This window comes from Tiliqua scincoides, chromosome 3, assembly GCF_035046505.1.
Source record: "Tiliqua scincoides isolate rTilSci1 chromosome 3, rTilSci1.hap2, whole genome shotgun sequence".
Taxonomy (NCBI): domain Eukaryota; kingdom Metazoa; phylum Chordata; class Lepidosauria; order Squamata; family Scincidae; genus Tiliqua; species Tiliqua scincoides.
In genome coordinates, this window is record NC_089823.1 from 148,907,213 (window position 1) to 148,922,956 (window position 15,744).

General features: G+C 42.7%; 1 protein-coding gene across 2 annotated transcripts in view; it reads left to right on the top strand.

Annotated features, from left to right (window-relative positions):
* The first annotated feature begins 238 nt into the window (after positions 1-238).
* The window catches only part of REEP3 (receptor accessory protein 3), a 46,678-nt gene continuing 31,172 nt past the window's right edge, over positions 239-15,744 (top strand). Inside the window, exon 1 of one of the 2 annotated variants that reach the window (XM_066619671.1) lies at positions 239-426. In XM_066619671.1, the coding sequence (XP_066475768.1) occupies positions 395-426 (32 nt within the window). In that variant the 5' untranslated portion in view covers positions 239-394. The remainder of the gene's footprint in view (positions 427-15,744) is intronic. The other variant, XM_066619672.1, reaches the window with a different exon arrangement.

Below are 15,744 nucleotides of genomic sequence, written 5' to 3' on the forward strand. Positions count from 1 at the left end.
GCCAGCATTTCTACAGTGAGGGGAATTCATGCCCATACAAGCAGCAGCCAGAGCCAGCCAGGGCAGAGCACTGCGCATGCGCAGACGCGAGGCTTCCTCCACGCCTCACAGCCCTGACGGGAAACGCCTGCGCGTTAGAGCGCAGTGTGAAGAGTGAAGGCGGCCGAGGAAGGAGTTTGGGCGGTGCGAGCCGCTGAGTTCGGGGGCGTGGCTTGCGCCTATTGTGAGGACGGAGGGAACAGCAGGCGGAGCCATACAGTTCTCGGTGAGGCGGCTGGAGACGTTCTGAGCTCCACTCGTGAGGAGACTCGCCGGCGAGGAGGGAAGGGAGTGACCTGGCCTGCCCGGGATTAGCAGCGGCGGCGGAAGGAGACAGCACGGCCAGAGAAGCGACATGGTATCCTGTATCATCTCTCGAGCCGTTGTGTGAGTGGGGGGAAGGGAGGGCGCGGCACCTAAGGCGCTACAGCCAACGCCTTAACAGTCCCCCCGTGACCGTTGCTCTCCTTCCCCCCCCATTCCTTTGAGGGGAATGGGGGCTACTGCGCGTGCGCACAGAGCCGTCCCGGTGGGGCCTCCTGCTGTGTTTACCTGGCTGAGTGTGTGTGTGTGCGCGCGCGTGCGCATCAGTGGCCGGGTGTGGGCTCATACCCTTTATAGTCTTCACTAGGGCTACAATCCTTTGCATGTCTACTCAGAACTAAGTCCCATTATAGTTAGTGGGGCTTACTCCCGTGTAAGTGAGGATAGGATTGCAGCCTGGCAGCCCAGTCCTGTCCACACTTTCCTGGGAGTAAGCCCATTGACTCTGATGGAGCTTACTTCTGAGTAGACATGCATGGGCTTGGGCTCTGAGATCCTTAGTTTCCTTTCTGCAGTCCTGAAGCGCTTTAGAGCCCAGTCTTATACCTGTCTATTCAGAAGTCAGTCCCATTATAGTCAGTGCGCTTACTCCCAGGAAAGTGTGGATAGGATTGCAGAGTTCTGAGAAAGGAGCTCCTTCAGGCTCCCTTCTGGGCCTCTTCATCTGTATGATTCTAGGTATGTGCCTAAAATGGGCTTTTTGTGGACCTTGAGATTGGAAGTTGTGTGAGTGGTGATTGTGTGTTTACAAGCATTATAACTGTACGTATCTGGGGGGGGGGGGCTGCCAGGCTTGACCAGATCAATGCCTGTTGAGTGTAGGGTGGCAATCTGGGATTGCCTGGTGTATTGTGGGGAAAGGTCTTAACTGGCGACCACTGTATGGAACTGGGAGCCCAATCAGTCATAAGTCCCATTATAGTCAAAGAGCTTACTATCAGAAAAGTGTGGACAGAATTGTAGCCCGGTTCTGTAGGATGGCGCCAAAGAAAAGGATGTACTGCAGGTGGTCAGCGCTGTCCACATGTGGTCCATAACGCCCTATATGAGAAACGGTCCATGTCACGGCTTAGGTAGCCTTGTGACTTGGGAAATTGTTCCTTTACCATTCAGCCTTGACTAAGTCCTGTGCCACCTTATTGTTCTAGCCAACAATGCCTGTGGCATTGAGAGCCATTCTAACAAGTCCAGCCTCCAATTAAGCTTTTCCTGTGGGATGTTCTGAACATTGGAGCATAAGTAAGCATTGTCCAGTGAAACGCTGCAAGTGAGAATCTCTAAAACAGTGTTTCTCAACCAGTGATACTTGAGGTGATATCTGGTGGTACTTGCAGGACCCCTGGACATTGGGCATTTGCTACCTGGCAACAAGACAAGTGATGTGACATGACAAACATTGGTAGGAGTCTTGGCTTGGTGGGCAGAGCTCCCCAGCATGCTTTTCACACACTGTAAAATGCCCTCATGTTCAGCCTGAGCCTCTTACTGGCGTTTGTCACATTGCATCTGGCCTTTCAACCCAGAAGTAACTGACAACGACATCATCACCAGATACTTCTAGTGGTACTTCTAACAGATGAATAATATGAAGTGGTTCGGCAGGGATAAGCATTGAGAAACACTGCTCTAGAAGCACAGTACCTTCTGGAATTCTCAGCTTTTTGACAATTAAGGGATTTATTAGTACAGTATATTAATAACTAGTTCATTGAGACCCCTGTAGTGCTTTGTCTTGCGTTCTCTGAATGAATGCTCCAACTCTGAGCTTGTAGCTCTCCTTAACTTCTTGTGTAGAAATACAGGTTGAGACTAATTATTCGCGTGGGTTCCTTTCCAAGCACTCACGTGGATAAAAAAAATGTGATTTTTTGATCAATTTTAAAAACAAGTTTCTTTGCTCCAGTGATTGAAAAACAGCCTTGCTGACCTTTTGACTCTAAGATAAGAGTCATTAAGAAGAAAATTCATCAGCACTTCACTCAGCCCCTCCCTTCACCAATGCAAAACATCCATCAAGCTATCAACTATGAATGACACACAAATGCTTGGATGGAAAGGCCCTGTGTTTATCACAAAAAAACTTGACCATTTAAGTTGTTGGATAAGTACTTCATTTACAGTCATCAGATGTGGGTGCCTCTTAAACTCTGGTACTTTTTACCCAAGTTTATAGGATGAAGCCTGAGTTGGCACTAAGGGACCTATCCTTCAAGTGAGGTAACTTATTGTGGGGTGAGCAAAGCATTCCGCATGTCTGTGCCGCGTGAGCAAGCAATTAAGTACTCAAAAACTATTCTTTAAAAACACTTCGTCAAGCAGCAGGCATGTTTAAGTTGTTTTGTATTCTCTAACGATGAGTGTGGTGGAAATCACATAGCTGTCCAAGAGACAGTTCTAAAAATTTCTGAGCTGGCCTAGCTTTTTCTGAAAAAAGCAGCAGTCATAACTTTGACTGGCAGTGGTATGGGTATGTGTTAGCAAAGTGCTAAAGATATCACTTCAGCTGGTATTGATGAACTACATATAATACATAAGGCTGTGTTTGTTGTATACTACAAATTTAGTAGCCTGCAGATAACCTGACCCACTCATTGCATATCCACATTTGTCACGAGGCAGTGAATGATGGATATGGCAAGTTGTTTGCTCAAGGCAGATATTGATTCTTAGTCTTAGTTGTATGGCTGATGTTGCTGCTTAGATTTATTTGCGGACTGGATGCAAAAAATGAATAAAATTTGATGTGTTTTATGCATGTACCTAGTTTTATAGGATTGGGACAGCTTTTAATATGATTTACATTTTAATGTGCATGTGAAATATACTTTTTTATTCTACATCTTTCTATGGTTTGAATACCTTTCTATGGTTATATTCTTGTTAGACGCTGTCTTACTCTTCAAGTTTATTTTTACATATAGTCAGATTTTATGGGTGGCACTTTGTTTGAGCAATGAAACTGTTTGTCACATAACAATATCTTTTGAAACCAGCATATGTCCAAATTATATAACGCATATATTTGCATTTTCTGTAACATACTGTACTTGGCAACCGAGGAACTAAATTTAAATGTCTGCAGCTTTGGAGTTTTTGTTTTTTAAGTAGCTAGCTAGTTCGGATATTCTAAAAACATTGGCAATGCTACTTGTATTCAAGATTACTAAATGTGTTTTTTAATAAGAGAATGCTAAAAGGGGGGGTTGCATTGCAGAACCTGTTCTATTTAAAATTATTCCAAACCAGGCTTTTAACTTAAGACTCGCTGCACTGGACTTCACTAAATGAAATCTCAAATGATCACTTAAGTGTGATCTAGTAAGTAGTTGTACTGTTGATAAGTAAGTTGATAAGTAGTAAGTAAGTACTGTTGATAAGCTTAAAACATTTTTTTGATGAATTTCTTTTGATCATGTTGATCTGAGAATCAACGTGATCAGATACTTGGGTCTACAGAGGTAGTATTTGGGGGCAAAAAATATTTTTGACTCATTTCAATTTTTCCAGAAGAAAAGTGTCAGTTAAAATATGTTCTTGTTTTTGAGTGGTTTGCGAAATGTTTTTCTAAGGCAGGATTTTAAAATACCATTGTATTTGCCGTTTGTGCCCTCAAAATGCATTTTTTATAAGATCATCTACAATAGTTGACAATTACAATAGTTCTAATACATTTTTGAGCAGAGCAAGGGTCGTAGAATAGTGCTATCAGAAGTTAACAGCCATATGAAATAAACACAGCTCTCTAGAGGGAAACCTTTTTCAGAGATTTTGGACTGGGACAAGTTGCAAGGGGAGCCTCAGCAGTACTTGGACAAAGCAAAGTGCTCATAGCTCACTGCACAAAGAGGTAGGCAGGGAGCCAGGTAAGGTGGATTTGAGCCCAACCAAGGGACTTCCCTGAACCAGGAAGGCTCTCAACTTTTGCATGACTGGCCAGAAACGCCCATGGCATGGGAAAAAAAAGAGAGGGTGGCAGGTTTAGAACACACACCAGCTGCTCTACAGAACTGCTGTCTCAGCCACAATAGGAAACAGGGTTAGAGCACCTCATCCAGCATTTAACCCCTTCCATTACTGCAAACACTCATACTTGGGAAGTTGTAGCACATGGACTTTCTAGAGCAGTGATTCCCAAACTGCTGGGTTGTGACCCACCAGGGGAACCGGAAGCAGGATATTTCCCCTTAAGGGGAGTGGCCCTGCTCCGATGGCAGCGGCAGTGCTGCAGGGATTGCACTGATGCCGCTGCCAGAGGGCTTATTTCTTACCTTGGGGTTAAAGCTGATCTTCTGCATGGTCCTGGAGGCTTTCATCCCTCTCAGATCTCCTCCGAGATGCCTGTAAACAATCATTATCTCTGATCAGCAGCTACTTCCATTTTCTGATAAAAACTATCGCTGTGGCACCGTTGCTGCCCCCCTCCTTGCCTCCCTTCCCACCCCCACAAATACTATTCTGGTTCCCAACTCCCCTGTAGGAGTTTGGGAACCACTAAAGTGCTGAATAGATGTAATTGGGCTGGCATGTAACACAGGCTGCCTGCCTATATAAGCATACCCACACATACTATATGCCTTTTGCTTCATTTGTGGAACCCACCAGCATGGATGTCAATATGCTGCCCTGCCCTGCCACTACCGTGGTAGCAAAAAACAAGGGGCTCATGACCACAGAGGAGCATTTCCTTTCCCTTTGGAGCCCAAAGAGTTGCGGAGTGAGGGTGCTGCACCCTCTCTGAGGACAGAGATGCTCCTCCTGTTGCAGAATCTCACAACTAGTGTGGGATGAAGGCAGTGGTTTTCAAACTCTCAGTGAGAGTTTGAACCTCACTAAGTCTTGGTGGGGGCAGGGGGAAGGTAGCGATGCGACCCCCAGGATCACATCGCTAAGGGGGCTGCAGGGGCTTGGCTGGACTTACCAGAGCCTCCTGCAGCCTCCCAGGGGTGCAGGGAACCCTGTGTGAGCATCTGCAGGGCTCCCCAGGTCTTCAAAAGTGAAAGTGGAGTGATCATGCCCCTTTGCCACAAAACCGGATGTCGAGCGTGATCGCTCCATTTTCACTTTAAAAGACCTGGGGAGCCCTGCAGATGCTTGCGAAGGTACCCTGCATCTCCAGGAGGCTCTGGTAAGTCCAGCCAATCCCCTGCAGCCCTAGCCTGCTCCCTGCCTCCTCACTGCCCCTGCCCCTTAAGGGGGCACAGGCCAGGGCCTTCAAGCTGCGACACCCCAGTTTGAAAACCACTGGATGAAGGATCCCTATTTGCTAACAAAAAGACAAATGTGATCCAGTCAGTGTTTATTGAACTGTGTCAGAAATAGAGCAGCATCTGAATGAGAACATACAGGTGGGGTTGCCAACCATCTTTTTGCATCTGGAACATCATGCCATTGCAAGTTAGTCAACAGCCAGCCAAATAACAGGTGTCAGTGAGATCACGCTGTGCCATTTGGTTTATTGTCTGCCATGGAATTTTTTTAAATCCATAGGGGCCTGACTAGAAGAAGTAGGTCAGCAGCCACTCCAAGCAATAGGGCTCACTGTGGCCCCTGCACATGGGCAGGTTGAGGCTTTCTTTGGGGTCTGCATAATGTCTTTGCCTGAGGGACAGCTGCCTATGGGAATCAAGTTGAAACAAAAGAAGAGTAACAAGGACTTGACAACATCCATCATCCAACCATGTTCTCTGGTTGCGGTGCATGGTAGGTATTTATGATGGAGAGTGGTGCCACCAGAGTGTATGTGTATAGGGGGAGAGAGCAAGTTGATTTGGAGTATACCTTTTCTTCCTCGGAGGGATGCTGCAGTGGAACTCTGGGATAAATAACTGTTCAGCCTCTTGTGGCAATGGTACAGTCCTGAAAAACAAAAGAGATTCAACTGAATGTTTGGCCAGCAATGGTTGGCGACCCTGGCATTCATCCAGAAGGAATAGGTGCTCTCTGCTCCCAGCTGCTGCAAAAGGAGGGGATGGATAAGGGTTAACTATTAACACAGTTGATAGAGACATATGTGATAATTCTGAGGAGGCGGAGGTAAACACATGAGATAGAGATGCAGCATCAGTACATTGCAGCGTGGACTCCTCCCCCTACCTATCTGTGTGGGGTGCGTTGTGCTTACTTCCCCCCTTAGGGTGGTGAAGTAGAGGTTCCGGTTGGGTATTTGAATGTGAGGTCCTCTTGGGGGCAGAATACCTGCAATAAGAATTCTGAGAAGAAAAGAGTTAACCAAATATCTTGCCTTTATGTTTTCAAGGACAAGAGGTTGCTTGTGCAAAGTGTTTTCTTTATGAGCTAAATGCCATTTTGCCATTGTTCCTATCACCAAAATTCTCCTTTGAGAGCCAGAGAGGTATAACCCTGTGCCACATATCTTATGTGAGATGTAGTCTCCCTGGCAGGGGCTTATATACTGGTGTGGTGTGTCATATATTTTATATTCTATGCATAGAGTTTGTAAACAGTGTTTTTGTTTTATTCTGAAGTAAACCCATTGTGTTCGGGAAGGCTGTAATCCTGTCTTAACACACACTTCAGCCTATGCACCACTGTAGGAAAGTGGGTGGTTCAGGAGCACTTGAACAGTGCTTCAATTTTTTTTCTAGTGTTTTCCCCTTCCTATTGTTCCCTGTAGGTTTGCTCCTACCTATGCCAACTCTCTTGTCAGTGTAGTGGTTTTTTGGTGTGGAGGTGTGTGTATTATCATGTGAAGGGAGGTTAGGATATGGTGTACATACGTAGATTCCTCTCAAGTTATGCCCCAATCTCTTCCCTGATGTGGTCTCTTCACCAGTGGAGCTTTTTCAACATTTGAGCCATTTTGGTGGGGGTTTTTTTTCCTGGCATTGTGCCAGCAATGGTGGTACTTGGACTTCTCCACTAGCAGGTGTGTTGCTGCAGTGGTGACAGTGGACATATGCTTGTGTATGCTAGGATAGTATTTAGCTGTTAGTTCCTGCGGTAGTAATACACTATTAAAGGGATCGATATTTGAAAGTGCAACTCTGGGCCAAACTACAAGTTTACCTACTAGTAAATACGTCTTTCAAAGACAAACTTAAAACTGAAAGTGTCTGTTCCTTTCTAGAATAATAACTTTGAGGTTCCCAATCCTGATTGGATGACACAAAGGAAGGTAGTAGTAACTGGATAACCTGACATTGTTTGCCTGCCCAAAAATGTTGCTCTCAGAAGTTAGTATTTATCCCTGAAATAGTTATTTGCTACTCAAGGAACTGTTTTTGATAGGAAAAGAGTGTGAAGGGAGAAGGTTCACACTGATCAAGATATCCTCTGTGGCTGCATTTTGTCAGAGATGATGCTGTTTTGCTGTCGTGAATCTGGAAGTGGTTTCTGATTGGCTTTTTTTAGTATAACAGAGGCTTGGAGAGACCTGTGGAGGGCTCTGTGGGGCTCCCCGCAGCCCCCCCCCCCAGGCTGCTGCAGCAATTTGTAAGGTAAGAAACCCCCAATTAGCCCTGGCAGCAGTGTGATCCTGGGGATCCTGTTGTTGCCTTCTTTCTTCCCCCACCCTTAAGGGGCCAGAGGCAGAGCTTCTCAGGCTCTCGGGTTAAACAGCAAGCAAGATATAAGGGTTGGCGTCAATGATGTTTTTTTAAGAAATGTTGATTGCAAACATTTTATAATAATTCCTTAAATCAATTGTTAACATTACTTGCTATATAAATGCCTTAAAAGTTTGTCCAGTAGACAAAAGTAGTCAAGTGAGCGTTTTAATGTATGCTGGAAAAAATCAGTATAATGCACTTTTGCTTCTTCACTCATACAGATGCAAACTTGATTCAGAAATTGTTACTGGAATACTTGTAAATATGTTAAGATCCTAAAAACTCAGTCACATATATTTCCCTTCCCTTTAAGAAAAATTGAAAACTGACCTAGTAATTTTAGTGTAGGTAGATGCACATAAGTAGATATTTATGTTTCCTAGGTATTGTCACCTCAGAAAGTAAACTACAGCTCCAATTTTAAAACTGCTTGGTTTGAATGGGGTTGAGTTAGTTAATTTTTGTGAAAGAATACATCTTTAGAAATGGAAAATGTAACTAAGAAAGTATTATAGTGATATTTCCCTCCAATTTTGTGAGTCACATCACTTATTGGAGCTGAGCGAGTCTTATTTTGGCAGTCATGGCACTCAAGTCTGGGAAGCAAGGGGTGAGAAAATTATGTAACCTCAACATGGACTAGTTCTAATACCAATATCTTCTACTCCTTTTGAAAAGTGGTATGTAAATATTCTAATAATAATAGAGTGTAGCATGCCATCCATGTATATGTAGTGTGAACACTGGCCTTGAACAAGGGAGCTTCTGTGTGCTTCCATCTGCACATGCTCCTTTCAGTACATGTCCTTGCTTGAATTTGGTGTATTGGAAACTTGGTGAGAATTTTACACCAGAATTTGAACCCCTAGTAACTGTGTAACCAAAGTGGTCCGCAGAGCATATGCTTTTCAGGGTTCAGTTCCTGACATCTTTAGATAGGGTACAGAGAGATTCTTGACTGTATCACTGGAGAGTCACTGCCAGTTAGTGTTGACAATAGTGGCTGGATGGTCCAGTGGATCCGATTGTATAATCTCATTGTGTCCAAATGCTTTACCGAACGTGTTCCCAAGCATGGTTACTTTTAAAAAGACCTATTAAGAAGATAAATGTACTACAGGTGTTGCTAGCTATTATACACCTTTAAAAATATTAATTTCTCCACAGTCTGGAGACTTCTCAGTGTGATCCTGTTCCAAACATAAATTGAAACAATATTTTCAGCAATATTCCAAAATGTTGGAGTCCACAAGCTCTATTTATGATTATTACTGGTGAATTGTATCTGAGGGCTGCATTGTTCTACACAGAGGGTAACCTCAAGTGGCTTTTGGTGTTGGCAGATAGATGGTGCCTGATATTAATATAAAACATTTATAATGTTAAAATAGGCTAAAAACATATTTTTGTGATTGTGCACCCATCAGACCAGTTAGTGGCTAAAGTGCTGTGATTTCTTGAGATGCTTACTTTCAAAACTGCTGAATGAGGAACTGTCAACAGCATAATGTTAGCAAACAATGCAGATTATGAAAAGTCAGTTTGTTTAGGTAAAACATTCACGGGGCCTATGAACTGGAGTTGTTGTGTGCTGGGGTAGAAAACCAGCATTTTATGACACATTTTCAACATTGTTCGCCGGTGGTGAGCTGGTGCACTGAGCCCAGAATTGGGCTCCCAGTGTTGTCCTTGGTTCAAAACAGCCTACCATTGAGCTATCGTTTCCATATAACACAAGCAACATTCTAACTGATCAGGACAAAAAGTTGGATATCAAGAAATGACTAGATATTACAATAAACATGTAATGTACAATTAACAAGATCAGCAGCCATTTCTCTCTCTTCCTCCCCCCCCCATTAAACTTGCTCTTGCATTTAATACAACTTGCTTATGTTTTGATACTATGATGTTATGGCGGCCCATAAGCAATCAGATTTTTATCCTGTCCCCTCATAAGGAACTTGGCAGCATATATGGGGTTGCCCCACTTTATCCTTGTAAACACTTTGAGATAAATTAGAATAAGAGGGTCACTGGCCCATTATGACTGAGTGAGATTCACGTTGGACCCAAACTTACCCAGATGAATTTGAACTTTGGGAAGAATTTTAACCCCAGTTTGAATCCTCAGTAACTGTATAACTACCCACACAGGTAGGCAATGGGGTGTGGAATGTAGAGTAGTGATCTTATGCATCTGAATATGAGATGCTGGTGATAAGCATGGGAATAGGTTTGCCTTCATACTTGTCATACTTGGTTGACAACTTTTGGGGGGCATGTGACTGGCTACTGTATTTACTGTCCAGAACAGTATGCTGGACGAGGTGGGCTGGCTTGATCTAAGAGACCTCTTCTTATGAAGGTCTCTTCCTTTTGGGAGGCAGATGCCTCCAGGAAATGGTGGCCAGGAGGGGACAGTAGACAATGATGTGATAACAAGGAACCCAAGGAAAGGTTCTATGGAATAAGCATAAGCCTGAAGGAAAGAGGACTTGAGGAAGGAACCAGGAATAACTTGTGCACAAGAATGTCTAAAAAATGAATGCAAATAAAGTGTTGGTGGAATGAGAGATGGAAAGGCTGTGTATAATAACCAGATGGAGCTTTTCTTGTTTTTAGTTTCAGTGGTAGAGTGGGTGGCCTTTGGAGAACTGCATGTAGACTGGATTAAAGACACATCTATTCTGTATTTCAAATGGTGTAATGTTTTCAGTAAGTGTTCCTTGGCAGCAAAATGTTATTTCCAGTACAAAAAGGCACTCATGCACATCCAGCTTTTTAAAGTCCTGTTTAATGAAGGAATATTTTAGAATTGCTCTTAAACTAATAACATTTTTTCTTTTGCACCTTTATTTAATAAGGGACAGCATGTTTGTACAGTATGTATTCTGTAGCTTGAATTACTGAAACAAAAGTAATATTCAAAAAAGTGTGTAAGGTGTTTTTTTTTTAAAATTCCAGATAAGTAACTCCATGGTAAAAAGAGGACTCCCTCTAAAGTTAACCTTTAAAAACAGCCTCCGTGTTTATGTCTTTAAAGGTAAACCATCTTCTGTTGCCAAAGCAAATTATGCCACTGAGCCATGAAAAATATTCCAAGTCTTGGTAGGTGAATGAGATTGGTAGGTGAATGTGTTGTGGTCTTGAAATTTCAAGGGATGCTCTGAATAACATTTTTGCCAACAAAACTTGCAAGCAAATTCCTACTGAGCAAAGGGAGTGGATGAATAGCTTTGGTTACTTCAGCCATCAGTTTTTCCTCATGTGACAAGTTGCACTTCTGCCAGAAGTGATGAAAAACATAGCAGTTTGGACAGAAGACTGTGGTATCTGTGTGAATATGTTGTCCCCTAGTTGTCCGTGTAATATGATTTCAGGCCATTGAAGGGCTCTGTTGTGTACTAAATGGATGCTAGTTTAGCTCCTTTGACTTTATTCTGTCAAACGCTGCAAGTTTTCTGGCATGTCTCAGGAAAACTTTTTGCTAAATCCCTGCAGGATTCTGGCATGTCGACCACTCTTGGAAAGTTTTTCTCTGCTGCTATAAAGGCTATGGAGTCTTTATGTGCACTCTTGACAATGTCTGCTTTCATCAATTTATAAATGAAGAAATTATTAATGGGTTTTGTGCTGTGTGCAAATCATATTGACCCCTCTTATTTAAAGGCAAAAATACATGTAATGAATGGACTTGGGACTCCCTGTTGACAGTAAAAAGCTTTGAGTTGCAGATGTGTTCAAAGATGCTAGTCTTGTTTGATCATCTAGATTAGAGAAGGAAATGTTCAGAGTAACCAACTTCAGTGTGAGGAGGGTTTCAAAATATTAAATGAATCTTCCTCAGTACTAAATTGGAAGAAAACATAGGGAAATGTTGCATTATACTATCACTCTTTAAAATCTACATAGCTTGGGGATATGCCATGTCAAGGTATCATTGGGGACATCATGAGTTCTTCTACTCTGTTAGTTTTTTTTCATTTTTCTTTTTTTGTATTCAGCAGTGTATGACTCTTGGAGATGCATGAGCTAGTTGAGGTTCACTTCTAAATTATTCAAAAAATTGTGAAAAGATTGGATCATACCAAGTCATTTTGAGATTTAGTAAACATCTTTGCCATTTCTCCCATCCCTCAAGCACCCTCCCCACCAGCCTTCCACTCCCTAACACACTCTTTATGTACTAGGCAGCACTGGGGGCTCCTCGTATCCTACCCTAGTGACAGAGGCAGCAGTGATTTTAAGCTATGGGATGCAAGGTTCCCTTTCTCCAAACAGAAAGAAAGGTAAAGAGGTTGTTGTCTTTGTGAAGGATATTAAAGTGGAGATAATCTTCACAAAACTACAGCTCCTGTAAACCCCTTCCCCTATATCCCCTATGTTCAGTGAAAAGAAAAAGAAAAAGCCTTGTGTTGCACAGTTAAAAAAATGTGATGCTTCCTTTGTCAAAAGGAGCTCCCCACTATCACTGGGATACTTAAAGGGTGTATTGGCAGCTGGTGATATGGGAGTGAGATTCTTCAAACTCCAGTTTGGAAGTTGAATATTGGGAGTTCACCTGTCCTTGATGCATGTGTATTTGTGGTGGAAATTTAGAACTCCTCACATTTGTTTCTGAACAGGGACCCAGACGTTGGCGATGCTTCTAGTGATAGTTGTTTTCATTGTGATTCAGTTGCTTTTACTGTGCCACTACCTTGTAGAACACGGTTTTAAAGTTATTTCCAAAGATAGTAAAAAGATTGAACTTCTTATTTTCAAGATGAGCAAGCAAACTCTTCCCAGATTACAACAAAAGTTGGGGTTGAGCCATGCTGGTGTACAGATATAGAATACTTTATATTGTCACAGATATTGGAGATACCAGAGGGGCATTCTAATTTTTTCCAGTATCAGGATGATGACTCTTGCACATATGTGTCTTACTACCAGCTTTGTGCCATCTCAGTTTCAGATACAGTACCTGTAATTTCTGACATTGTTGGTCAAAGGCAAGCTTTTGCATAAGTAAGATAACCTAGATATTACTATCTAGGAATACAACTGTGGGTGCAGTCGCATGGGCATTCTACTGCTAGATCCACCACTGGAAATTCTCCTACTTCTGTAATATTTGCAGTTAACTATTGGTGTTGGTTTCTGGGTTCAGCAGAGTAGTCTACTGCTCTTTGCTTTGGGATGCTTGAAAGAGACAGTGTAGACAATAGAATTTAACAACTTCTGTCCTCCTAGGCAGTAGTAGTTGAAGTGCAAGGAAATATGGATTAATAGGTGTACTTTGCTTCTCAGACAGGACAAGGCAGAAGTAAACGGTAGCAGCCCATTCTACACTGAAGTGATGGCGAGGACAGTACAGGCACAAAGTAATTTTCTGCTGAAGCTGATATAGAAGTAACTACTGTTCTTTGGAAAATATAGAGGAAAAACATTCTTATTAACATTAGTCCACTTAGACCAGAATCTACTTGCATTTACACATCAAGCTACAACAGTCTTATCCTCAAACTGAAGGCTAATTTACACTTTCTATGCAGCAGATTCATTTGTGTTGTGCAGTGTACAGAGGTGCTTATTGTGTGTGTGCATTCTTGAGCTCAAATGCTATACAGAAAAATGGATTCAGAGAATCTCCTGGGGGCAACAAGAGAGGCCCCAGAAGGAGATTTTGCCCTTCTGTTTCTTCAAATTGATGCTTATCCAATCTCCTTTGAGTAACATAACAATGTCCTATTTGTATTGCTGAGGGTAATATTACACTTCTGTTTGCTGTCTGGGTGGCACAGAGTAACAAGGAATAGCAAGTGGGTCTTGTCACCAGCCCTTCATTGTTGTTCTGTATGCTTTAAAATGTTAATCTCCTGATTATTACAACACTGGATTTTATCTTTTTGACTGTGAAGTTGTTTACAGTTGCACTTTGTTATAGAGGCTGTTAGATAATGACTTTGGCTGCTGGTCAAAGGATTGTTCAAAAGTGCCAGGCAGAGAATGTTGTCTGGACAATGGCACATCTGCTTTTTCTAATATTGGGGGTGGGGATGCTATTTAAAAGAAACCTTCATGCATTGGTTGGGAATAAAGAGCAGATCTTTAGCTCTAAGGTGCACAAGATAATGTCTTCCATATTGCAGGAAGAGGGGATAAATGATTGTAGCTTGTGCAACAAGCTGAAGCATATACTTTGGATCTGTACTGATCTGGAAGGAAATTGTTTAATGTGTTCTCTGATTTCAAGTCAAACCTGTGAAAAAGTAGTGTTTTCCTTGAGCTTTGCAATTTTTTTCCCCATCTCATGGATGTCTTTTCCCTCTGCCTGGAGATGCAGCCAATTTGTTTGCCCCCAGGTTTGTTGTCCTTGCTTAATTTTCCTGCCATAGAAGCAATATTTAGGTAAAGGAAGCAGTTTCTCCACACTTTTGAGAGCTTGTCCCCCCCCCCCAATGCTTTGGAGATATTCTTTGCATGTGCAAATTGGGGACCTTCCTCTAGAGATGTGTTCAAAATAGGAAATCTCTTCAATATGATGCTTGGGATTTCTCTTTTATGTTTTATACACAGTGCCGTGATAAAATGAGCAGGCAGTATAATGGAACCTTCCAAGAAGAGGGGTGGGAGGTTGATGTAAAGAGGCCAATGGGCAAAAGCAAAAAAAAAAAATTCTTTAGTTCTTAACATTATAGCTTAAATGGGAGGAAGTTGATTAGTGAAGAACAGCAAAAGGGTTTTTTTCCCTTCCTTGCAGACTATGCAAAAGGTTTGTATGAATTGCGCTTTTTGAGAGTAAGTAGATATCTAATCTTGGTATACTTTGGCCACACACAGCCACCTCTTTACTCTTCTGCCATTGTCTTTCTGAGGTCAGTGGGATAGCGATGAATGCCTTCAGGTATGAATGGAAACAACCCTTTTTTAATTTTGTGATAGTTGCTCACCATTATTTGAGTTGTAACATCTGGCCTCTAATACAGGCAAATGTCGCTTAGCAATGTTCCAAACAGCAATGGGCCTCATATGTGATGGTCTTTTTGGCTTGTTGTGCATCACTGCCCCCCAAGCCTCTGCGGGCTTTTTGTAGCGTTCCAAGGGCTTCCTTGGGCCTTAGAACACCTTACAAGGCAAAACCAGAAGTTGTGATTTTTCAGCTGAAAAGGCTAGTCTGAGCTTTGCAGAGACTGTATGTGTCCACTTGTGGCCTCTGCGGGGCTCAGAAAAGCCCCCAAAGGTGAGAGGAGCACCTTGGCTACAGATACTTAGAATGGGTGACATCGTTTAACGTCAGGCATCAATTGACGGTGGGGGTGCGGGAACGCATCCCTGTCATTAAGTGACGCACGCCTGTACTAATAATTCTCTGTAAAAAAAAAAATTGATTGGCTACTGTTACAACGCTGGCTCAATGTTGTATACTTGGTCTCACTCCCAGGGTTTTGGGGTGCTCAGAGTTGTTGGTTCTGAACCCTAGAGCCCTCAAAGATCCCTGTTCGGTAGTACTGCCACCACCCTGTAAGAGCCAGTGCCTCAATCCAGGGAAACTGAGACCCTCTAGGCTTAACTATATCCCTTGTAGGCACTGAGCACTTTCTTTACTTAAAGTCTCAGTCCTCAAGTTTCTAGTCCACAATGAGGATTTTTGGTAGCTTGCTGAATGGCTAGGCAGGATTCTGAACCTTTGTCCCCAACAGTCAATGAGCCAACATGGTAAAAAGATTTTCTACTTTATTAAATACATAGGGTTACAAAAGGTTACAAAAGGCAGCAAATGCTAGAGGCATAAAAACTTCTAGGAAACATAACAGCATAAAACAAC